The sequence below is a fragment of the Rhinatrema bivittatum genome, chromosome 11 (genome assembly GCF_901001135.1).
Source record: "Rhinatrema bivittatum chromosome 11, aRhiBiv1.1, whole genome shotgun sequence".
In the NCBI taxonomy this organism is placed as follows: Eukaryota; Metazoa; Chordata; class Amphibia; order Gymnophiona; family Rhinatrematidae; genus Rhinatrema; species Rhinatrema bivittatum.
This window is the reverse complement of record NC_042625.1, coordinates 64,524,293-64,548,427: the sequence shown is the minus strand read 5'-3', so window position 1 is coordinate 64,548,427 and position 24,135 is coordinate 64,524,293. Positions and strand designations below refer to the sequence as shown.

General features: G+C 44.7%; 1 protein-coding gene across 3 annotated transcripts in view; it reads right to left on the bottom strand.

Moving 5' to 3' along the window:
- The window catches only part of EWSR1 (EWS RNA binding protein 1), a 135,320-nt gene that overhangs the window by 9,690 nt on the left and 101,495 nt on the right, over window positions 1–24,135 (bottom strand). For all 3 annotated transcript variants that reach the window (XM_029572070.1, XM_029572071.1, XM_029572073.1), the window contains exons 13-15: window positions 15,991–16,113; window positions 15,309–15,444; window positions 5,273–5,370 (exon numbers count right to left, since the gene is read on the bottom strand). In XM_029572070.1, coding sequence (XP_029427930.1) covers window positions 5,273–5,370; window positions 15,309–15,444; window positions 15,991–16,113 — 357 coding nt within the window. The remainder of the gene's footprint in view (window positions 1–5,272; window positions 5,371–15,308; window positions 15,445–15,990; window positions 16,114–24,135) is intronic.

Here is a 24,135-nt window from a genome sequence, read left to right as displayed (position 1 = left end):
CCATTGGGGTGACCTGGACTGAGGATGCCATGTGTCCTAGGAGGATGAGAAAAAACGAGCAGTCGTCGAGCGTTGAGACTGCAGCTGATGCGCCAGAGACACGAGAGTAAGGGCTCGTTGTCGAGGCAGGAAAGCCTTTGCTTGTAAGGTGTCCAAGTCTGCCCCAATGAATGATAAGGGTTGAGATGGGACTAAGCAGGATTTGTCGTAGTTGACGAGAAATCAGAGTGAAATTAGAGTGTTTAAGGTGAGATGTAGGGATGACAAAGCGGCTTGCTGAGTCGGAGCCCTGATTAACCAATCGTCCAGATAGGGGTAGACGTGAATACTGAGTCCTGAGGAAAGCGGCAACCACGATGAGGCATTTTGTAAAGACTCGTGGTGCAGACGCTAGGCCGAATGGAAGCACGCGGTACTGATAGTGCTTGGGGCCTACGAGAAACCTCAGGTATTTGCGATGAGATGGAGTTATCGTAATATGAGTGTATGCGTCCTGGAGGTCGGGAGAGCAGAGCCAGTCTCCTCTTTGTAGAAGAGGAAGAAGCGAGCCAGCCCAAGGTTACCATCTTGAACTTTTTTCTCTGGAGGTACTTGAGGGCTCGTAGATCCAGAATTGGACGAATGCCTCCTGATCTTTTGGGTATTAAAGTACCAGGAATAGAACCAGAGGCCTTGCTGAGGGAACGGTACTGGTTCTATTGCTCTGGACTGGAGTAGGAGGGAGACCTCCTGCTCCAGGAGCAATGAATGGTTGGATGTTTTCCACGTCATTAGGGGTGGGGAATCCAGTGGGATGGAGAGAAAATTGAGATGATAGCCTTGAGCAATTATTGCTAAGACCCAGTGGTCCGAGGTGATTGATTGCCATATGTTGAAATGGCACAACCGCCCTCCCACTGGTATGTATGGTAATGGAATCTTGCTGCTGCTCTCTACGCGAGAGTCAAAAGCCAGAAGCAGGGCCCGGCTGGGGGGGGGGGGGCGCTTTCTGTGGCTTTTGTTTTCGGGTCTGACGAGACTGTGATTTGAGGAATGGTCTCGCAGAACGGCATCTGGCTGCTGGCAGGTAGGACTTCTTTGGTCTGTAGAAAGACTTTTTAGAGTCCTTCCGGAAAGGCTGTTTGGAAGGATAATCCGAAGGTATCAGAGAGCTGTCAGAGTCTCATGACGATCCTTTAGTTCAGCCACTGTCTTTTGAATTTGCTCGCCAAAGAGATTGTCTATCTTGGACTTCCGGTCGAAGGTCTGAAGACTTGAGCCAAGCCCATCGTCTCGCTGAAATAGCAGCTGCAGATACTCTGAATGCAGTGTCAAAGATGTCAACATGATCTGATCTCATGTTTGCCTACCTCCAAACCCTTGTTAATTAGGGTGTGGAGTTGTTCTGGAAGTGACTGAGGCATGGAGGCTGTCAACTCCTGTATCTGCTTAAAAACGACCCTATTATATTGGGTCATATAGAGTTGGTAAGCGGCAATTCGGAGGATCAACATTGATCCTTGAAAGACTCAGCAATCAATGGCATCCAAAAACTTCTGTTCCTTCCCAGGGGAAAGGAAGTGTGAGGTTCCGACCTTTTTGCTCTCTTTTGCGCAGATTCAACCACCACAGATTGGTGAACCAACTGAGGCTTCTGAAAGCCTGGAGCTGACTGCACCAAATAGGTGGAGGTGATTTCCTTGGGCACAACCAGGAATTGAAGCAACTCTATTTGATGTCTGTCGTCCTATTCCATTAGTAATTGGAAGGGGACCAATTCAGACATTTCCTTCACAAAATTTATGGAAGAAGTGTCCTCTGGAGGAGAACACTTTCTACTCTCAGTGGGTGAAGGTGGTGATGGCAAATCATTGGTGTCTGGTGAGGAATCATCAGTCCAGGTATCATAAGAATCAACACCTGTCACGCTAGGAACTAGAGAGGGACGGGTAGTTGGATACCTGAAGATCCCAGTCTAGGCTCCGAAGGCATTGGAGGAATAACCGGAGGCACCAATGAAGGCAATGAAGGCCCTGGCGCAGGCATCGAGGGCATCGGTGGATGGCTCGATGGCGCCGATGGAGGTATCGGCATCGATGTCTATGGCTGAGGCAGAACTCCTGATGGAGGGATGCGGAACGGTGTTTTTCCTCCCGATGATAAAGTAAGCGGGGAAGGCACCAGAGCCATCGGTGACCCGGGGGTCCATCGGTGGAAAAGCGGCTATAAGTGCTTCCATCCTCGATAGCAGCGGTGCCAAGGCTGCTGTAATCAGGTCAGTAGTCTGTTCCACTATCGGTACCGATGTCGGTGCTGGGGGAACCTGGAGTCTGTGCATTGCCTTGTCGATGGCCTCCTGAACCATCCGGTCCAGTTCTTCTCAGATACCTGGAGCAAGCAGCCCCAGCTCTGGAACAGAAGGAGGCAGAGGCATGGTGGAGGGACCATCGTTAAAGGTGGAGTCACGGCTCCTGATGCCCTGTCTGGAGAAGATTGCCTCGGTGACCCGGTCGCCAAAAAGGTCGGTGCCTTTTCTGGACGGGGTTTCTTCGACGGTGGCTCGGACGATGGCTCGGTCAATGGTTTCGCTCCCTCGATGGTCCGAGACTTCCGGTGTCTATGTTTCTCCTTACGATCCCCTCGGTCCCGAGGGGGAGAAGAGGGTGACGAAGGCTGTGAAGTTGTCGATGCTGGGCGGTCACCAGTCGATGCTGGCGTGACGTTGACGGTGCCGGCTCAGATGACGTCGATGCAATGGACGGAGTTGGGGTTTGAGCATGGAAGAGAAGCCCCATCTTCTCCATTCTGGCCTTGCGACCTTTTGGTGTCATTAGGGCTCATTTGATGCAGGTCAAGACATTGTGCTCTCGTCCAAGACACATTATACAGACTTTATGGGGGTCTGTAATGGACTTGGTACGAGTACAGTCCGGGCACAGACAGAACCCCCAACGCCATGGCCATAGAAAAAAAATCGAGCCGCAGTATGGTCAACGGCCAGTAGACTGCGAGGGCCAAACTCGACAGTAATCGACGGAAAACTTACCGGAGTACCGCGGACTGAAAAAGTTAACAGAGGGACCCCTGTGGGGCAATTTAACTTTTAATAATTCCGTGAGGAAAATTCCTGTCAGGAATCCTTGCAGAGCTCCTTAACTGTGTGGCTACTGCTGCGTGGAAAAAAGAAGACTGAAGAGGGACCCCTGCTGGCTGCAGGGTTAGTGCCATGCTGGGCATATCTAGTAGGGGCCAGTCAAAGTTCTAGAAACTTTGACAAAAGTGTTCTGTGATTGGGCTCCATCCTGTGATGTCACCCATATGTGAGGACTACCATCCTGCTTGTCCTGTGAGAAAGGGCCTTATCTTTGGCAGGCCCTACACTATGGAACACAAATCCTCTTGAGATCAGATTACAAAGAGATCTCAAAACCTTTAAGAAAAGTTTAAAAACATGGCTTTATAAACCAGACTTTTACAAAGAGACTGGAGAACAGAAAATACACAGGAATAGGCAGAAGAGCACCAGTAAACAGCACTATTCCTAAAATGTGCTGGATAATATTTTTAATAACTATTTCACAACTAACGTAGTAGGAAAACTTAAAGGATGTGAATTTTATCTGTGAATAGTATCTGTGTTCAGGACCTACATCACTAAACAAGCGAAGCTTTTATGTTTATGATAAAGTGTTACCGAACCTTTTTGGCACCTGTTAGAATGTACGATAGTACGCATTCACCCATCCTAATCTATGTGCCTACATGTAAACCGTTGCGATGGTATATAACTTAGCGATAGTATAGAAAACATGTTAAATAAATAAATGGGGGAAGGACCACATCCCTGCAGTCTCCCCACCGCTGCTGTAAACCACAAGGCTCTCTGAAAGTTAGAAGGCTTGGCAGAAGCCACCCCCCCACAAACACGCAGAGGGAAAAGGAATTAAGATAGGTGGACCACACTCCGCAGGCCTCCACTAGTGGCCGGTTTATTATCGGGCCTAAAAAAAAATCACGGGGGAGGGGCGCAACAGAAGGCGGCGCACTGCTGCGAAAAGTGCTGCTGCTGCGGGACAAGCACACGCATGTCGCCACTGCACAAATAACCATGAAAAGGCACTTCTCTCAGCTGGGTGCACCCTCCTACCATAAAGGGTGCAGATCCTCCCCTCCCTGCACAGCTCAATGCCTCCGGGGCCAACCCTCTATGATCCTGCCGAGCAGGCCGCTCAGACACGAAGTCTGAGCCGCCACTGCTGCTAAGCCTCTCTCAAACTGTCTTTTTTTTTTTTTTTTAAAGAAAAACAGCAACTAAATCACAGGCAAAGGCACTTCACAGGCGGATATTTCCCTGAATCCCAATGGGCAGGCGAAGGGGGCTTTGGGCCCAAGTCCACTGGCTGTCAGTGGTCCCGGGCTAAAACCGGGCATGGATATCTAACCCCTGCGTTTGCCAGGCTCAACCCGAGGGATGGCCCTAAACAGGAACCTGGCACCTTGGGGAGCATAAGTCTTCCAAAATCCTAATAAATCATGACAGGTTTACCACCTCTACCATCTGCTGGAGGTAGAGAAATACTGAGGGACTGCAGGTGGCATTCTTGGATATATAGCAGTGCCCAAAGTTTTGTTCTCTACCTCCATCTCCTGGTAGGAATGAATAAAACCCACTTGTCTGGACTGATCTGGGTGTTTAGGAATGAACTGGCATGAGAATTAGTCAGGGTGTGCTTTCTGTACAGGAGGTGGGGCATGAGTAGAGCACATCCTGACTCAGTCTCTCACTGTTTCATTAACATTCAGCTACAGCTCCTCCCAGAGTTGGGCTTCAAGCCTGGACCCAACTGGAAACAAAAGGTTCTCAGCGCAGGGCATGGAGGGAAGGTTAGGAAAAGTCTCTGCTGGCTGTGGTACATGGTGCAGTGCAACTGCAGGGCATGTCTTTCTTCCTCCTTATCCCCTGCAATCACTGTCACTCTGCAGACCAGCAGAAGTGCTGCTAGGGATCACTATCAGTCCATTAATCAACAGTTGAGAAACAGTGACTTACACCATTCATTGCTTTTCCAATCAAATGACTGCCTTATAACACAAGTACCACATTTGGAATGGAGTGCAGAACATAAGATCAAAGCAGCTCTTCCACTATAGACTATATGCAGCAAAAAAAAAAAAAAAAAAAAAAAAAAAAACAAAACCAGAAAAAAATACTATACATGGATGAATTGTTAAACTTACTGCAGCTGCTGAGTAGGTTTTTTCTAGTGGCATATTAACAAGGCATTTTACATACCTGGAGGTGGGAAAGGCGGAGGGACAAAGCCCTCTGGTTTAGGAGCTTTGCACTGATTGCACTCAGTTCTCCAGGAAAAATTCTGGTTTCCACAACCCCTAAAACCAAAACTGTATGAATCAGTAATAGACCAAGTTATACATGCATCAATTAAGCAAACTGATCCTAAGGAGAAAAGGATCTAGGACTTATTTTGGTGGATGCTAACATTCCCATCCACGATAAATTATATCTAGTCCATATACCGAGATCCAAAAACAACTTACTGGCTAACGACTTAAAATTTAAAAGAAATACATCTGTACCAGTGCAACTCAGGCTCACTTTCAAGTATCTAATTGTGCTATTTACCCACTTAGAAGGAAATTGAGCACCAATTGCTCCTGGGTTAAATTAGGGAGCCATATTGGCATAAGCTCTGATTTATAAATATTGATTTTAAACGCAGATACCTTACCACATGACTGATAAAGGGGATCATTAAGTGAATAATATATAGTCTGAAAACATGGAAATTTTATACGGTGTGTTCCCAACTTCTAATCCAGTTATATCCTGACTAGCAACTGTACCCGTTCTACGCCCCGGTGGTGAGCCTTATTATTGGCACATATGCTCTTGCTCTCTCACCCTCCCTGACATTATCTCTCACTGGCATGCCGCGGGACCCGCGCCGTTCGCGGCGAAGATGAAGGCCCGGCGCGCCGTTTGCGGCACACTGGGCCTTCCATTTTCACCTTGGGCAGAAAATAGTAGCAGAGACTTCTGCATGCTGCGAATGGAGCGCGTCCCACGGCACACGCACTGTTCGCGGCGAAGATGAAGGCCCGGGCGTGCCGATTGCAGTACACGGGGGAGCCTTCCCTTTTCGCCGCGAACTGCCTTCATTCTCGCCGCGAACGGAGCGTGTGCCGCGGGATGCGCTCCGTTCGCGGCATGCCAGGGTCTCCTCTGCTATATTCTGCCTGTCCCGCGATGGCTGCTGTCCTTCATACCTTTGGCGTGTTTAAGCCTCCAAGGCGGCCAGGGAGCCGCCAGCACCATCTATCGGCGGGCTGGGGAACATGTACGAGCACTGATGGACACACTACCAAGCCTGATATATTATGTATGGTAATGGAGAAATTACTTACCTGAATTTTGTTTTCCTTAGTGTAGACAGATGAACTCAGGACCAATGGGTACTGTGCTCTTCTGCTAGCAGATGGGAGACAGTCAGATTTCAAAGCTGATGTCACTAGATATACCCCTGCAGTAGCCTCAGCTCTTCAGTATTCTCTTAGAAAAGCCATTGTGGATATATCTTTGCTTAAATAACTTGATTAAACTTGAGTAGAACTGATTCAACTAATTACCAAACTGGAGACTGCCAGTGCACTCAACCAATTAACACCAACACTGGACTAACTGTGGGTGTCGAACTAGGGGTAGGCAGCAGCTTACCCATATTTGCTTAGTTTCGAGGTTTAACACCTGAGGTTCTCCTTTTCCAGGGCAGCTGTGAGCGGGATGCAGAGTCCATCTGTCTACACTAATGAAAACAAACTTATTAGGTAAGTAATTTCTCCATTTCCTAGTGTGTAGCCAAATGGACTCAGGACCAATGGGATGTACAAAAGCTACTCCCGGACTTAATACTGCCCTGAATATCCAGGCAGTAGAACCTGGAGAAGGTGTGTATGGAGGACCATGTCGCCGCCAAGACAGATCTTGGCGGGCGAAAGCAGCTTGGTTTCTGCCCAGGCCCTCATAGAATGAGCCTTACCCTATAGAGGTAAGGGCTTTCCTGCCTCTATGGAGGCTGCCTTGATTACTTCTTTGATCCAGCGGGGGCTATGGTCGCCCGCAAGGCCGCATCTCCTTGTTTCTTCCTGCTGTGAAGAACGAATAAGCAATCAGTTTTGCACACTGGTTCCGATCTTTCCAGGTATCGCACCAGGAGTCTGCCAACATTCAGGTGGTGAAGAAGGCACGAGTCTTCGAGTCCTTATGTTCATCCGGAGCTGGTGGCGAGATGATTTGATGCAAGTGAAACTCGGAAACCACTTTCGGAAAGGAGAGGACAGTGCGCAGTTGTATGGTTCCAGGTGTGAACCTGAGGAACGGTTCCCGACAGGATAGAGCTTGTAGTTCGGAGATGCGACGAGCTGAACATATTGCCACCAGGAATGCCGCCTTCAATGTTAAGAGGCATAGTGACAGACCGCGTGCTGGTCTGAAGGAAGCCCCAGCTAGGAAGTCTAATACTAGATTGAGATTCCATAGAGGCACCGGCTACTTTAGGGGTGGTCGGAGTTGTTTAACCCCTTTCAGGAAGCGGGATACCATCCACTTCTGCTCTGCAGCAGGTCAGTGCGGCTACTTGGACCTTAAGGGAGTTGAATGACAACCCCCTTCTTCATACCGTCCTGTAAGAACTCCAGAATCATGGGAATCTTGGCTGTCCGGGAAGAATCCCGCGGTCCTCACAACAGGCTTTGAATACTCTCCATATCTGTATGTATGACAGGGATGTGGAGAATTGCGTGCTCGGAGTAGGGTGTCAATCACGGCTTTTGAGTAACCGTGCTTCTTCAGGAAAATCCTCTCAAGGGCCAGAACGTAAGAGAATCGAGGCGGATCTTCGTGGAGAATCGGGCCCTGCCTGAGAAGGTCCCCTGTGTGGAGGTAGGCACAGAGGGTTCCCCGCAAGGAGTCTTTGCTTGTCTGCGTACCATAGTTGTCTTGGCCAATCCGGGGCCACTAGCAGAACTAGTCTCCTGTGATGTTCTGTCTTGCAGATGGACCCTGCCTAGTAGTGGCCATGGGGGGAAGCGTACAGTAAGTCTTCCTCTGCCAAGTCTGGACAAGCATGTCGATTCCTTGGGATTGCGGCTCTTGTCTGCGGCTGAAGAACCTCGGGACTTGGGCATTGAGATGGGTGGCCAGTAGGTCCATGGCTGGGAGGCCCCAGCGATTTACTATCAGTTGGAAGGCTGTGGTCGACAGCGTCCATTCCCCCGGGTCCAGGCTCTCGCTGCTGAGGATGTCTTTTTCTGCGATGTGGGAGGCAGAGATCCCTTGTAGATTTATCTCCGCCCATGCCATGAGAGGGTCTATCTCCAGAGACACCTGCTGGCTCTTGGTTCCTCTCCCTGGCGGTTGATGTAAGCAGCCGGTCAGACATCACTCAAATTGCTTTGCCTCAATCTGTGGCTGAATTGCAGGCACGCTAGTCTGACTGCTCGAGCTTCTAGGCGGTTTATGTTCCATTCCGCCTCTTCCTTGTTCCATTGTCCCTGGGCCATCAGTTCCTGACAGGGGGCTCCCCACCCTCGCATCCGTGGTGAGCAAGATCCAGTTCGGTGGGGAGAGGCTTACTCTGCTTAGGTGGTCTTCCTGTAGCCACCACTGGAGCTGACAATGTACCCTCTCTGCTGGTAGATGGAGGCGAATTGAGTAGTCCTGGGACAGTGGGTTCCATCGTGACAGTAAGGAGCGCTGGAGCGATCACATATGGGCCCTTGCCCAAGGGACGACTTCCAGGGTTAATGCCATGAGGCAGAGGACTTGAAAATAGTCCCATACCTAGGGGTGTGCATTGGTCATCAATCGTCGTAATTGCTCCAGTTTCCTTCTCCTCGAGGGAGGGAGGGAGGGAGGGAGGAAGACTTTATTCTATTTGGTGTCGAAACGGGCCCCCAGGTACTCTAGCGACTGAGAGGGCTGCAGACTGCTCTTGCCTGTGTTCACGACCCGAGTTCCTGCAGTAGGCTCTTGACTTCGCTGGTCACCTACTGGCTCTCTTCCGAAAACTTTGCCCTGATTAGCCAATCGTCCAGGTAAGGGTGTACCAAGATCCCTTCCTTCGTGTTGCCGCCACGACCACCATGATTTTGGTGAAGGTTCTGGGGGCGGTTGCTAGGCCAAAGGGTAGTGCTCGGAACTGGTAATGGTGATCCTGATGGATTGGGATGTGAAGGTAGGCTTCGGAAAGGTCCAGGGAGGTTAGGAACTCTCCCAGTTGTACTGCCATTATTACAGAGCAAAGAGTTTCCATGCGTAAGTATAGAACCCACAGCTGACTGTTGACGTTCTTGAGATCACAGATGGGCCGGAAAGATCAAATAGATGGAATAGCACTCCGTATTTTGTTGGGGCATGGTAACCGGAGTTATTGCCTTCAGACTGAGTAGTCTTGTTAGAGTGGTTTCTACTGCCAGTCTCTTGGGAATGGGAGTGGCAGGTTGACATAATAAATTTGTCTCAAGGAATGCTGCAGAACTCCAGAGAGTAACCTTCTCAAATGATGTTTAGAACCCATTTGTCAGACATTATCTTGACCTAGAAGAGGGCAAATTGACCCCCTATATCCTCTTCCTGAGGATGGGTTGGCCCATTCTCATTGTGGAGCATGGCTGGAGCCTGCCCCCGGGGCTGCTCCCCTCTTGGTCTGTGTTCCGAAAGGGCTGGGACCTTCCGGAGGGACGAGGTGCCTGGAACTGCGAGTTTCTGTAGGGTTTAAAGCGCTGCGATCCTCTGCCCTTGGTTCTTCTGGGGGATGCTGAGATCTTTTACTCCTATCTTCCGGTAGCCGAGGCACTGGGGATTCGCCCCATTTGCTGGCTAACTTCTCCAATTTGCTTCCAATCGAGAGATCCTTTAAGTAATTATAGACCGATATCGAACCTTCAAAAATTACTGAAAAAGTAGTACACAAACTGATCTTGAGCAAAATAATATACTTTATCCAAATCAATTTGGTTTCCAACAATACTTAAATACTGAAACTTCTGATTTCACTTACAGACACTGTTCTGAAAGGTTTCGATCAGGGTCAAAAATACATACTTATACTACTCGATTTGTCGGCTGCATTCGATACAGTGAACCATGATATCTTACTAGCAAGGCTGAAAGAAATAGGACTAAAACACTATTAAGTGGTTCACCTCTTTTCTTCAAAGGTCATCCCAAGTTAAGATCGGCAATACGCTCTGACAAGATTGAGCTTCATACGGGTGTACCTCAAGGCTCTGCTCTGTCAGCAACCTTATTTAACAAATACTTACTTCCTGTCTGTCACCTTTTGGCTGGTCTCAGTGTAAATTTCTGTATTTACGCTGATGATATTCAGATACTTGTCTGTCTCCGATACCTTACACCAGACATTTAAATTAATCACTATATATCTGTCCTTAATCATAGAAACATAGAAATGACGGCAGAAGACGACCAAATGGTCCATCCAGTCTGCCCAGCAAGCTTTCACACTTTTTTTCCACTCTTTTCTATTACTCTTGTCCCTTTAAATAGCTTTTTTGGTTCTATTTCCCTTCCACCCCCACCATCGTAGATAGCAGTGCTGGAGTTGCATCTGAGTGAAGTATCCAACTAATTGGTTTGGGGTAGTAACCGCTGTAATAAGCTAGCTTCTCTCACATTTGTTAATCCAGCCTGTGAATTCAGTCTTTGTTGGTTGTTTGAATATAAATGCTCCTTTCATTCCCCCTGCTGTTGAAGCAGTGGGCTGTGCTGGATATGTATTCTATGTGAAGCATCAGGCTTGATTTGGGGTAGTACCCGCCATATTAAGCAAGCTACACCCATGCTTATTTGTTTTACCCAGACTATGTAATTTAGTCCTTGTTGGTATATGTCTGAATATAAAACATCTTTTCTTCATTCCCCCTGCCGTTGAAGCAGGGGGAATTAAATCAAGCAACTCCTTAGTCATATGAAACTTGCCTTAAACATGGACAAAACCGAGATCATCCTATTGGATAAAAAAAGCAAAAGACATCTCAAACATATTAAATTTACCAAATAATGTCAAACTAACACTTGCTGAATTAGTTAGGAATAATCATTGACTGTGAACTGAATTAAAAAAAAACCCCAAACATATTTCCACTAAACTAAGAGAAGGATATTATAAGCTGTTAGTGTTAAGACGCTTAAAACCTCTATTAGTAGCTAATAATTTCCACTCAGTGTTACAAACTGTCAATATTCTCTTCATTAGACTACTGTAATTCTCTATTAGGCCTTCCACAAATAACCTTGCGTCCACTACAAGTTCTACAAAACTGTGCAGCGAGAGCACTAACTAAAAAAAAAGACGAGATCACATCACACCTATTCTGATACAATTACACTGGCTCCTAATTTCACAGAGAATTTGGCATAAAATATGCTGTATCCTTCATAAAGCAATACATGGACCAAAAACTGATTGGTTGAACTTTTCAATCCGATTACACCACAGATCTTTGAGATCAGCAAATAAAGGCTTACTTCACATCCCCTCAGAAAGTACGGCCCATATGACCATGGTACGCGAGAGAGTCAACTCGATTGCAGGGCCAAGTCTCTGGAAAACCAATGTTAAAAAATTTAAAAAAGACCTCAAAACTTGGCTTTTCGAGCAAGCCTATTCGGAACATCTAAAAAAGGCCATTAAATAGTTTTTTTTTCTTTGCTATATGTGGTTTTTTAAACCATTGTGTCTTGCATCTTAGATTATAATATACTTTATATACAGTTATGTTTTATTTTTTACCTGTAAATGTCTCTATGTTGTGAACTGTTATGATGTATATTCAAACAACTGTATACAAAAATCTTTTAAATAAATAAATAAAAAGGCATTAAGAACATAAGAAATTGCCATGCTGGGTCAGACCAAGGGTCCATCAAGCCCAGCATCCTGTTTCCAACAGAGGCCAAACCAGGCCACAAGAACCTGGCAATTACCCAAACACTAAAAAGATCTGATGCTACTGATGCAATTAATAGCAGTGGCTATTCCCTAAGTAAACTTGATTAATAGCAGTTAATGGACTTCTCCAAGAACTTATCCAAACCTTTTTTGAACCCAGCTACACTAACCACATCCTCTGGCAACAAATTCCAGAGCTTTATTGTACGTTGGGTGAAAAATAATTTTCTCTGATTAGTCTTAATGTGCTACTTGTTAACTTCATGGAATGCCCCCTAGTCCTTCTATTATTCGAAAGTGTAAATAACCGATTCACATCTACTCATTCAAGACCTCTCAATGATCTTAAAGACCTCTATCAAAATCTCACCTCAGCCGTCTCTTCTCCAAGCTGAACAGCCCTAACCTCTTCAGCCCTTCCTCATAGGGGAGCTGTTCCATCCTCTATCATTTTGGTTGCCCTTCTCTGTACCTTCTCCATCGCAACTATATCTTTTTTGAGATGTGGCGATCAGAATTGTGCACAATATTCAAGGTGCGGTCTCACCATGGAGCGATATAGAGGCATTGACATTTTCCGTTGTTTTAGCCATTCCTTTCTTAATTCCTAACATTCTGTTTGCTATTTTGACTGTTGCAGCAAACTGAGCTGACGATTTTAAAGTATTATCCACTATGATGCCTAGATCTTATTCATGGGTGGTAGCTCCTAATATGGAACCTAATATCGTGTAACTATAGCGAGGGTTATTTTTCCCTATATGCAACACCTTGCACTTGTCCACATTAAATTTCATCTGCCATTTGGATGCCTAATCTTTCTGTCTTGCAAGGTCTTCCTGTAATGTATCACAATCCATTTGTGATTTAACTAATCTGAATAATTTTGTATCATCCGCAAATTTGATAACCTCACTCGTATTCCTTTCCAGATCATTTATATATATATTGAAAAGCACCGGTCCAAGTACAGATCCCTGAGGCACGCCACTGTTTACCCTTTTCCACTGAGAAAACGGACCATTTAATCCTACTGTTTCCTGTTTTTTTAACCAGTTTGTAATCCATGAAAGGACATCGCCTCCTATCCCATGACTTTTTAGTTTTCTTAGAAGCCTCTCATGAGGGACTTTGTCAAACACCTTCCGAAAATCCAAATACATTACATCTACCGGTTCACCTTTACCCATGTGTTTATTAACTTCTTCAAAAAAATGAAGCAGATTTGTTACAAATTTTAACTAATAGATCAGAAATTTCATTTTTTAGTTCCTTCAGTACCCTAGGATGCATACCATCCAGTCCAGGTGATTTGCTACTCTTTAGTTTGTCTATCTGGCCTACTACATCTTCCAGGTTCACAGTGATTTCATTCAGTTCGTCTGACTCGTCACCCCTGAAAACCATCTCCGGAACTGGTATCTCCCCAACATCCTCATTAGTAAACATGCTTTAGATGTCACGTCCGCAGACCAATTCCGTAGCCATAGTTGTCTTCTGGCTGCCACTACAGAGGCAATGTCCCTGGCTGAGGTGCGTACTAGGTCTGAGCTTGCGTCCGTGAGGAAGGCTGCTGCAGATTCCATCGGCTCACTGGTATACGTTCCGGAGTTATTTGCCTCTCTCTCTCGAGAAGCAAGCAGGAACGTGCCACCAGTGCACAGCAGGAAGCAATCTGCAGTGTCATTGATGTTGCAAAGGCCTGCTTAAGGATGGATTCCAATCGTCTTGTCCTGAGTGTCCTTCAATGCAGCCCCTTCAACAGGAATAGTATGCTTTGAGATGGCATAGACCATAGCGTCAACTTTCGGAAAATGCAGGCATTTCTTGGTTGCTGGTTCTAGAGGGTATAGGGCTTCCAAGGCCTGACCCCCTTTGAAGTTGGCCTCTGGGGCATCCCATTCCAGGTCAATCAATTCCTGGATGACTCATCATTGGAAAGTAGCACGAGGCCTTACAAAGGGACACCAAGATGGGGTTCTTCTTTGGTTCCGCCATAGAGTCCATGCAAGGAATACCCGGAGTCTTCAGAGTCTGGGAAACAAAGGCTGGTAATTCGTCCTTGTGGAAGAAGCGAAGCATTGTTCGGTATGGTTCCATTCCTGGAGGGATTTCTCCTTCTTCCAGGGAGTCACTCTCCTCATCTGAGGTGTCTGGGTCCCTGTTAAGGAAGTTCTTGGATAGGCAAGGCATGTCTCGAGGCATCTGAGCAAGGCCGGGAGGATATTGTGCTTCCGTCAGGGGTTGAACCTGGGGTGCAGCTGGGGCTGATTGTGCCTGAACGAAGGCTTGCAGCCCTTGGAAAAATTCCAACCAGGAGAAGGTCCCTGGGTCCATGTTAATCCCAGGGAGAGTCTGAGTAGAGGCCCCAGAGGTGCCCTCCTGTGGGGAAGCCATCTCAGAGATGCAAAGGTCCGGGGAGCTATCTCCCGACAGTAAGGGACCAGGCTTTGGTTCCCCCTGGGCTTCTTCGCAATGTTGACACAGGCAGGACTCCAATTCAGACTGCGTGGCTCTTATGTGGCAGGCTTTGCAATGAAGTGCCTTCTGGCATTCTTGGGCACCGGTGCCATTGTTTGTGTGTTTGTGCATGTGCAGTTGTAAACGCGGCTGTGCATGTAGTTATGCGCACAGGTGCACTCAGTTGTGCGCGCAGCTACGCATGCGTCTGTATTGGATGCGCACAAGTTAGCTGCATCGGCCACCTGGCCTGCCCTGTGCGTACCGCCGGCGAGAAGGGAAGATGGCACAGACGACCCCCACGAGTCTCCTGATTGGGGCTACTGCTGCGTGGAAAAAAGAAGACTGAAGAGGGACACGCTTGGAAAGAACCAATTTTTTTTTCCTGTTCATACTGCTGATCAGTCCAAACAAGTGGGATGTACCCAAGCCCTCTACACTGGGCAGGAACCTGAAAGACTCAAACAATATGCTTTCCCCAAACAGCTTCTGGCACACAAACATTCAGACGGCAATGTTTGCTAAAAGTGTGAAGTGAAGACCATGTTGCTATCCTTTTCTCTAGGATTATAAGTGGGTCTGAGTTTCAACTAGAGGTTTTTGAAGTTTTGTAAAGCCTTGCAAAGTATTTTCTTTATTCAGGTTTTAAAGAATTTTAGTATGCTGCTTGTTTTCATTGTTTTAGTTCTATGTTATTTGGACTAGTTTAAGTGATAACTGTCAGTTCTGATTTTGTGTTTTTGTATAACCTTTCAGTAACAATCGATCTTATGTTTGTGTATAATTTGTTTTAATCTGGGTTGTTTTGTACATCACCTAGTTTTTTTTTTTTGGTTAGGAAATACATTAAGTGAAAAATAAACCTCAAATACATACGGATTAGGGCACTGCCAGTCTCCAGCTCTATGTTGGACGTTTCCTCCTGCTGGGCTCCCTCTAGGACCCCTGGGACCTCTTTGGGGCATTCCTCCACCTCGCTCACCACCACGGTTTCCTATTCGGCCTAGGAGCCCTAAGAAAGAACTTAAATTAGTACCAGTACAGAATAAAAGTCATATGCCATGAACTCACCAACACACATATAGCCAGACCTAATTAACTGGTAAATGTCTGAAGAGAACAAAGAAAAGATTTAAGAAAAACTTAATACTGTTTAATGTATGTATTTAATATTAGTACTTGCAATGAGCATTGAATAAATATGAATAAGTCAGCTGCTGGGTATTTCCATGCTCCGCTCTTACCAAAAAAAGGGAGTCTTTAAAAGGTGCAAGCAGTTGCTAACAGTCAATTTGGAAACATTTATCTTCCTCATGCAGTGATTTATCAGTATTTAGATGGCATCTCACACCAACATTTTAATATTCTGGCCAGAACTGAAAAATCCACCAAGTTGCTGTACAAAAACAGGTTGCCACTTTGTTATATTAACCTTGAAGTGTACTACAATCCTACATACACTTCATGGCTACAATCCATTACACATTCAAATATCAACATAATCCATACCCATATTCAGAGAGAAGTGTGCCCTAAGATCCCTCTAGAAGCATCTTACCTCCACGGAGAGGGAGAGGCGGGCCTCGCCCATCACGAGAGAGCAGACCTCCTCTCATACTATTCATCTGTGCTTTCTTTCGGGCCATAGAAACTTTCAGTTTGTTCCCTTGAAACTCTTTACCTGCCACACAATAATGTTAATGTTATGGGATGCTGAATTCATGCCAAGTGACGTAGAGTTGCTTACCTGTAACAGGTGTACTCAGAGGACAGCAGGATATTAGTCCTCACACATGGGTGTCATCAGATGGAGCCTGATATGGAAAATTTGTGTCACAGTTTCTAGAACTTTGACATGCCACACAGGGCATGCCTAGCATGCTCTATACCAAGCATATACACAAGGTCCCTCGTCAGTCTAACACAAGAGTTAAATAAAAAAATTAGGAGAAACCCAACTCAGTGGGTGGATTTCAGGACTACTAACATCCTGCTGACCTCTGAGAATGACTGTTACAGGTGTGCTGTGGCAATCAAAAAAAGCAAACAATGTTAGGAATTATTAGGAAGGGAACAGAAAATAAGACAGAGGATGTCATAATGCCGCTGAACCGCTCCTTGGTGAGACCGCACCTTGAATACAGTGTGCAATTCTGGCCACCGCATCTCAGAAAGGATATAGCTGCACTGGTGAAAGTGCAGAGAAGGGCGACCAAAATGATAAGGGGTATGGAACAGCTGCCCTATGAGGAAAGGCTAAAGAAGTTAGGGCTGTTCAGTTTGGAGAAGAGACGACAGAGGGGATATTTTACTTTTTACAGATAATATAAGAACTCCTTTTCAAGTATAACATGAAGATCTCCACAATACTTGGTCAAGGAAGATATGGACAACTACAATCAAAAACAACGTATCCTAGACCTCGGCAAGTAACCCCAATCATGACTCATAATATATACCCTACATTGAATACTATCATGTTTATAACTTTAACATTATTTTTAATAAATATTCAATCTACTAGGAAAAAACCACCAATAATTTATGACCTAATAACCACCACTTCAGCTGACAATCCTACTTACTGAAACTTGGTTATATGAACATGATACTGTGACTTTAAACAACCTATGTCCTGACGGTTACATTCCAATATCACAACCCCACGCCGATCGTCGAGGTGGTGGCTTGTTAGCAATAGTCAAATCCTCTTTATCCCCAGTTAAAAAAGTCATCACTATAATGGAAACAAGAATAGAAATTCTCCTAGTCACTACTAATATTGTAAACATCTGCCTGATCTATAGTCCCCCTGGAATACTTTATCCTCAAGAATCCTCATTATTAGAAACATTAGCTACATTACCCTGTGATTTATCAAACACAATTATTGCCGGCGATTTCAATTTACATTTCAACAAGTCCCAACAAAACCCCACACAAACTTAATAGATTGCATTAAATGGACTAAACTTTACCCCTCTCTTGAATGATCCTACACATAGACTAGGTAATACCTTAGATTGATTATAGAAGATTTGATCTATTATTGAGCTTAACTCACATTACTCCTGTCCCTTGGTCTGATCATTACCTCATAAAAGCCACAGGAAAAATGTAAAAACAATACCAACCAACACAACTGTAATCCAATAACCTTACGCCGATCAAAAATAACCAAATTATTTCTTGATACCTTAATACCATTAATTAATTAAAATCCATATTCTAATGCTATCGACATGCTAACCTTTTGGAATAATTCAATCACAGAGACCTTAGACCAAATTGCACCTTTGAAGTCACAGAAAACTAGAAAAAAATCTGCTACATGGTACAATGACTCTTTAAAAACATCCAAACGAAAACTTCGCAACTTAGAACGAAAATGGCGGAAAAACCTTCTTCCCATGCGTAAACAGGAATATTATGCTTGTCTACAAAAATACAAAAAGGAAATAATAAATACTAAGAAAGCCTTCTACACTACAAAAATCAAAAAACGCATACGGTAATCCTAGAATATTATTTTCAATTGTAAACGACTTAACCACAATACAAAACACACCTTCTTCAATTACATCTGAGTTTTGCGACAAAACCACATATTTTAGAAACAAAACAGATGACATTTCAACAGAATTTCTTTCATTACCTATTCCAAACAATGCCCTCCCTCAAACGATTTGCACCTTTTCTGATTTCTCCCCAGTTAATGACAAAACCATTAACATATTGTCAAAATCCAAACCTTCCAACAGTCCTTTCAATCCATGCTCAGGTTCTCTACTTAGAGATTCAAAAGATCATCTTGCTCCTGCTATCACAAATTTAATAAATGCCTCTATCTCAAGGCATTTTTCCAGACTCCTTAAAACTTCCATTTTTCCCATTCCCAAAAAGAAAAACCAAGATCCCACAGATTTAACTAACTACCGACCAATTGCCTCATTACTATCCATTGCAAAAATCATAGAATCTGTAGTACTACATCAGATATCTGAATATATTGAAGAGAATAATATCCTACATAACAATCAACACGGTTTTAGAAAAGGACACAGTACAGAATCCTTGCTAATATCATCATTCGATTCAATCATTAGAGGCTTCGATTCCAACTCCAATTACATATTGGTATTACTTGATATTTCAGCTGCGTTTGATACGCTAAACCATGACATTCTACTTTCCACCTTATTGCAGATTGGCATTACAGGTCTTGCCCTACAATGGTTTTCTTCTTTTCTAACCAACCGTAAACAAAGAATTACAGTAGGTCCTTATTCTGACTGGTACTCCACTAAGACAGGTGTACCACAAGGCTCTGCACTTTCAGCTCTATTGTTCAACCTCTACTTACTACCTCTTTGCTGTCTCCTTGCTGGATTAGACCTTAATTTTAAAATTTACGCAGATGATATACAGTTTACTGTACCTTTTACAGATTCCTGGACCAAAACCTTTTCCCTACTACATCTATATCTAACAATAAAAACATGGCTCTCACAACAGGTTGAAATTAAACACAAATAAAACAATTAATTTATCTATCAACTGTACCTGACTCAATTCATCAACCATCAACTTTCACTTTCCAGAATCAAATCATTAACATAAAACCTCATGCAAAAAACTTGGGTATAGTCCAGACTTACAATGACTGACCACATATCCGAAATTGTAAAAAAATCTTTTTACAAAATCTACATGTTAAAAAAAGCTTAAACCACTTCTTCTGAATGATTTTCAATTGATCACCCAGGCTCTAATTCTATCCTCTTTAGACTATTGTAATTCATTGTACCTTGGTTTACCTCAATCTACTATACAACCACTACAGTTAATACAAAATGCAACTGCCCGAATGTTATGTAATGTATCCCCGGAGAGACCACATTACCCCTATCTTACAACGCCTGCACTGGCTTCCAATTTCATATCGTATAACGTATAAAATTTTGTCCACAATACACAACCTACTCTACAATACTAACTCTATCTGGTTATGCTCATTATTAAGAATCTACAAACCAACTAGTCAACTCCGTTCCCTTGACAAATGTATTTTAGAAGTACCATCAATAAAATCCGTTAGTTTAGCTCTGACTCGTAAACGAACAATCTCCGTAGCTGGTCCAACACTGTGGAACTCACTCCCAGAACATATCCGATTGACAGCTAACCGTACAGAATTTAAGAAACTACTAAAAACCCATCTTTTTACCTGTGCATACAATTTATACTAAAGTCTTATCATATTACATTATATCTGTCAATATAATTGTCTATTCTGATAATTTTAAATTGTTTGTATTTATGTACTGCTTAATTTATGTATGTGTGAATATGTAAACAGCCTAGACGGATAGTCCTCTACCCATTGTGCGGTATATAAAACTTTTAAATAAATAAATAAAAATATGATAGAAGTCTACAAAATCATGGAAGGACTTGAACAAGATAATGTAAACCAGTGATTTACTCTTAGATAATAGAAGGATCAGGGGGCACTCCATGAAGTTAGCAAGTAGCTCATTTAAAACAAATTGAAGAAAATTCCTTTACTCAGTGCATAGTTAAGCGCTAGAATTCATTGCCAGAGGATGTGGTTACAGCAGTTAGTGTAACTGGGTTTAAAAAAGGTTTGGATAAATAAGAGGATAAATCCATAAACTATTATGGTAATTAATAAGCAACAGTAGCTTCTGATCTAGCTAATTTATTTATTTATTTATTTAATTTCTTTTCCTATACCGATGCTCAAGACTAGGTCTTATCGTACCGGTTTACAATGTAACTGAGGGGAAACCAATTAACATCAAGGTAGAAAGTAAAGTTACATTAAACAGGGAGCATAAAACCTGGGCAATGGAAGACAGTGCAGAGTTTAAACTAAGAAACAATTAGACAGAGATAAATATATAAATCAACAAAAACTGTAAGATACAAAACATAGGTTTGTCCTAGGCAGTTATTAGCCTGGTATGTCCAGAGGGAGAAGGAAAGGGTGAGGTTGGGTGGGGGGAAGGGATAGGGGAGGGGTGGGGGAGTGAGAGTCAGTGATGGTTGAGGAGATCCTTCAGCGGTAGGCTTCTGCGAAAAGCCAGGTTTTCAATTTCTTTCTGAAAGTTGAATGGCATTGTTCTTGGCGTAAGTCTTGTGGAAGTGAATTCCAATGTAGTGGACCTGCTGTTGAAAGAGCTCGCTTGTGAATAGTGTTGTGGACCGATGATTTGTTGGGGGGTACTTGCGTGACTAGGATTAGAAACAGGATACTGAGCTTGATGAACCCTTGGTCTGACCCAGTATGGCATTTATGTTCTTTTGTTATATAGGTAAGCAACTCTGCTTTCTCCAAGGACAAGCAGGATGGTAGTCCTCACACATGGGTGAATCCCTAGCTACAGGCCGTTCCCCAATATAAAAGGGGAACAACAGACACCCAAACCAGGTGCCAACAGGCACAACAATGATACTATTGAAACAGAGGGGGAGATAGCCTGAACCCAATAGCAGGTCCTAGGTGGAAGAGTTGGGTTAGACACCTCAGATTCTGAAGAACAGATTGGCCAAACCTACTGTCATGTTGGTCATCAATACTGCCAGACTGTATGTGGCACCAGCCTAGATATAGGCAGAGTTTGGTTTGTAAACTTCTGTCTCCATCTGCTAGAGGGGGGGCAAAACCCAGGAGTCTGGACTGATCCGGGTACGTACAGGGAAAGAATGTTGGCAGGACAATGGACAGGTTAAGATGGAAGTCCATCACCATCTTACGCAGGAACTTAGGATGCGCACGCAAGACCACCCTGTCACGATAAAGCTTAGTATAAGGTGGATAAGTCACTAAGGCCTGGAGGTCACTGACCGCATCAAAAATATGACCTTCCAGGTCAGGTACTTCAGATCACAGGTACACAGCAGTTCAAAAGGAGCTTTTATCAGCTGAGCTAACACCACGCTGAAATCCCAAGACACAGCGGGAGGCCTTAGGAGAAGCGTCAATTGAAGCAGGCCCCGCATACACCATACAGCTATAGCTGATAGATGGGCATACCATCTACACACCATGGTGGTATGATCCAATTGCACTCACATGAATTCTAATGGAGTTTGTTTTCAAGTCAGCCTCTGACAGGTTTAGACTGTAATCAAGCAGTTTTTGTGTGGGGCAGAAAAAAAAAATAGATTCTTCTGCTCACACCACACAGAAAACCTCCTCCTCTTCAGTTCATAGGTCTTTCTAGTGGAAGGCTTCCTAGAAGCCATGAGGTCACATCCTCAGATCAAGTGGTTGCAGGATTAACCTTTCAACATCCAGGCTATGAGCGTTAAGGCCTGGAGATTGGGGTGTCGCAATCTGGCTCGATCTTGCGTGATAAGGTCTGGGAAAGTCCTCAGACTGATCAGCCTCCGGATGGACAGCTTCTATAGGAGTGGAAACCAGACCTGTCTCAGCAAATAAGGGGACAAGAGGATCATAGTCCCCTTGTCCTCACGTAGCTTCAAGAGAGTCTTCGCCACAAAGGGAATAGGAAAATTGGTTCTTACGTGCTAATTTTCGTTCCTGTAATACCAAAGGGATACAAAACCCTCTTGTCTGGACTGATCTACCAGCAGCCGGAGGCAGAGAACAAAAAACATTGAGGCACTGCTACATAACCGGGAGTGCCACCTGCAGTTCTTCAGTATTGATCTGTACCCAAGCTAAAAAGTAGAGACCATCACCCTAACTTTCAGGGTGAACAGGGAATTAAGGGATGGAACCCACCCTGACCTGGAGCCCTCCATGCTTCCAGAAAAAGAGACCGATAACCACATAAAATCAAAATCAACCTTTTTACAATGTGTACATTTCGGCAATTAATACCAAGATATTCAGTCTTTCAGTAGTAAAATGGGCTGGGTCTCTGGACTGATCTGTGGTATTACAGGATCGAAAATTAGCAGGTAAGAGCCAGTTTTCCTTTCCCTGTTCATACCCAGATCAGTCCAGACAAGCGGGATGCACTAAAGCACCCTAAACTGAGTGGGACCCCAAAAAACCCTGCTGCAGAACACTCTCAAAGGTAGTGTCTTCCTGCACCCAAACATCCAATCATTATGCTTGGTGAAAGTATGAGGCGCTGACCACACGCTTCCCTACATATCTCCTGACACTCCGCCCAGGAGGCCACCTGTGCCCTTGTAGAATGCGCTCACAAGCCCATGGGCACCGCACAACCCTTACAAATATAAGTGGAAGAAATGGCTTCTTTCAACCAGTGATATATTGTAGTTTGAGGCCTTAGCCCCTTTCTTAACACCCCCAAACAGCACAAAGAGGTGATCCCGAACACTGAAAAGAATTGGTAACCTTCGGATAACGCAACAGGGTCCTGCGTACATCCAAAAAATGCAGCTCCCTCTCTGGAGGAGACTCCCTAAACCAGTCCAGAAAGGCTGGAAATTCCACTGTCTGGTTCAAATGAAGAGGTTGGTAAAAAGGACACCCTGTCAGACTCAATCCATAGAAAAGGATCCCTAGAAGATAAAGCCTGAAGCTCCAAAATCCACCTGGCTGAACATATGGCTACCAGGAAAACAGCCTTAGTCATATTCTTCAATGATGCTCCCCCTTAAGAGTTCAAAAGAGGCCTCAGAGCAACCAATATGATGTCGCTACGAATATCTGTATAGAAAAGTTTATAAATAAAATAAATAAATGAAGTACTGGGTTGAGGTTCCAATCCAGACAACTTCCTCACTGGAAGGAGTAAATGCTTGACTCCTCTCAGAAAACGCACAACATCCGGATGGGAGGCTGAAAACCTGTCCTGCACCCTGCCCCTAAGGCAACTCAAGGCAGAAACCTGAACCCGGAATGAATTGTAAGCCAGACCCTTTCACAGCCCTTGCTGCAAAAAGCCTAGAATGTGCAGAACGCTCACAGATAGGGGATCCAGACGCTGCTGACGGCACCAAGCATCAAACACTTTCCAGTGCCGAACATAAGCCATAGAAGTAGGATGTCTAGCCTGGAACGAAGTGGAAATAACCGTCTCCGAATAACCCTTTAAGAGCAACCGCCACCTCTTAACCAAGCTGCGAGACAAATCCGAAAATATGGGACCTTGCCAAAGTAACCCTGGCAGATGAGTCAACCTGAAAGAACCTTTTGTTGCGATACCTACCAGATCCGCAATCCATGGCCACTCCAGTGCCACCGGAACCATGTGCCCTGGATGCCCTTCTACACATCGCAATATGCGACCAACCAGTGGCCAAGGAGGAAACATGTATAGGAGGATCCTTGTCAGTGACGGGCAAACTAGAGCATCCAGCACTTCTGCCCTGACTTCCCTTCTGAGACTGAAGAAACTCACCACGTTCGCATTGGCCCTCGTTGCCATTAAATCCAACTGGGGCACTCCCCATCTGGCACAAAGGCAATCCCAGGCCTCCAGGGATAATTCCCATTCCCCCAGATCTAACTGCTGCCTGCTGAGGAAGTCCACTTTCACATTGTCCACGCCTGCTATATCAAATGCTGCTTCACCTTCGAGATGACGCTCCACCGAAGCAAACTGTTGAGCCTCCAGAACCACCTGTGACTCTTCATACCTACCTGGCGATTGATATATGCCACCGTTTTTGCACTGTCTGAGAAAATTCTTACCATGCGACCCTTGACCAAAGGAAAAAAGGCTCCCAGGGCTCT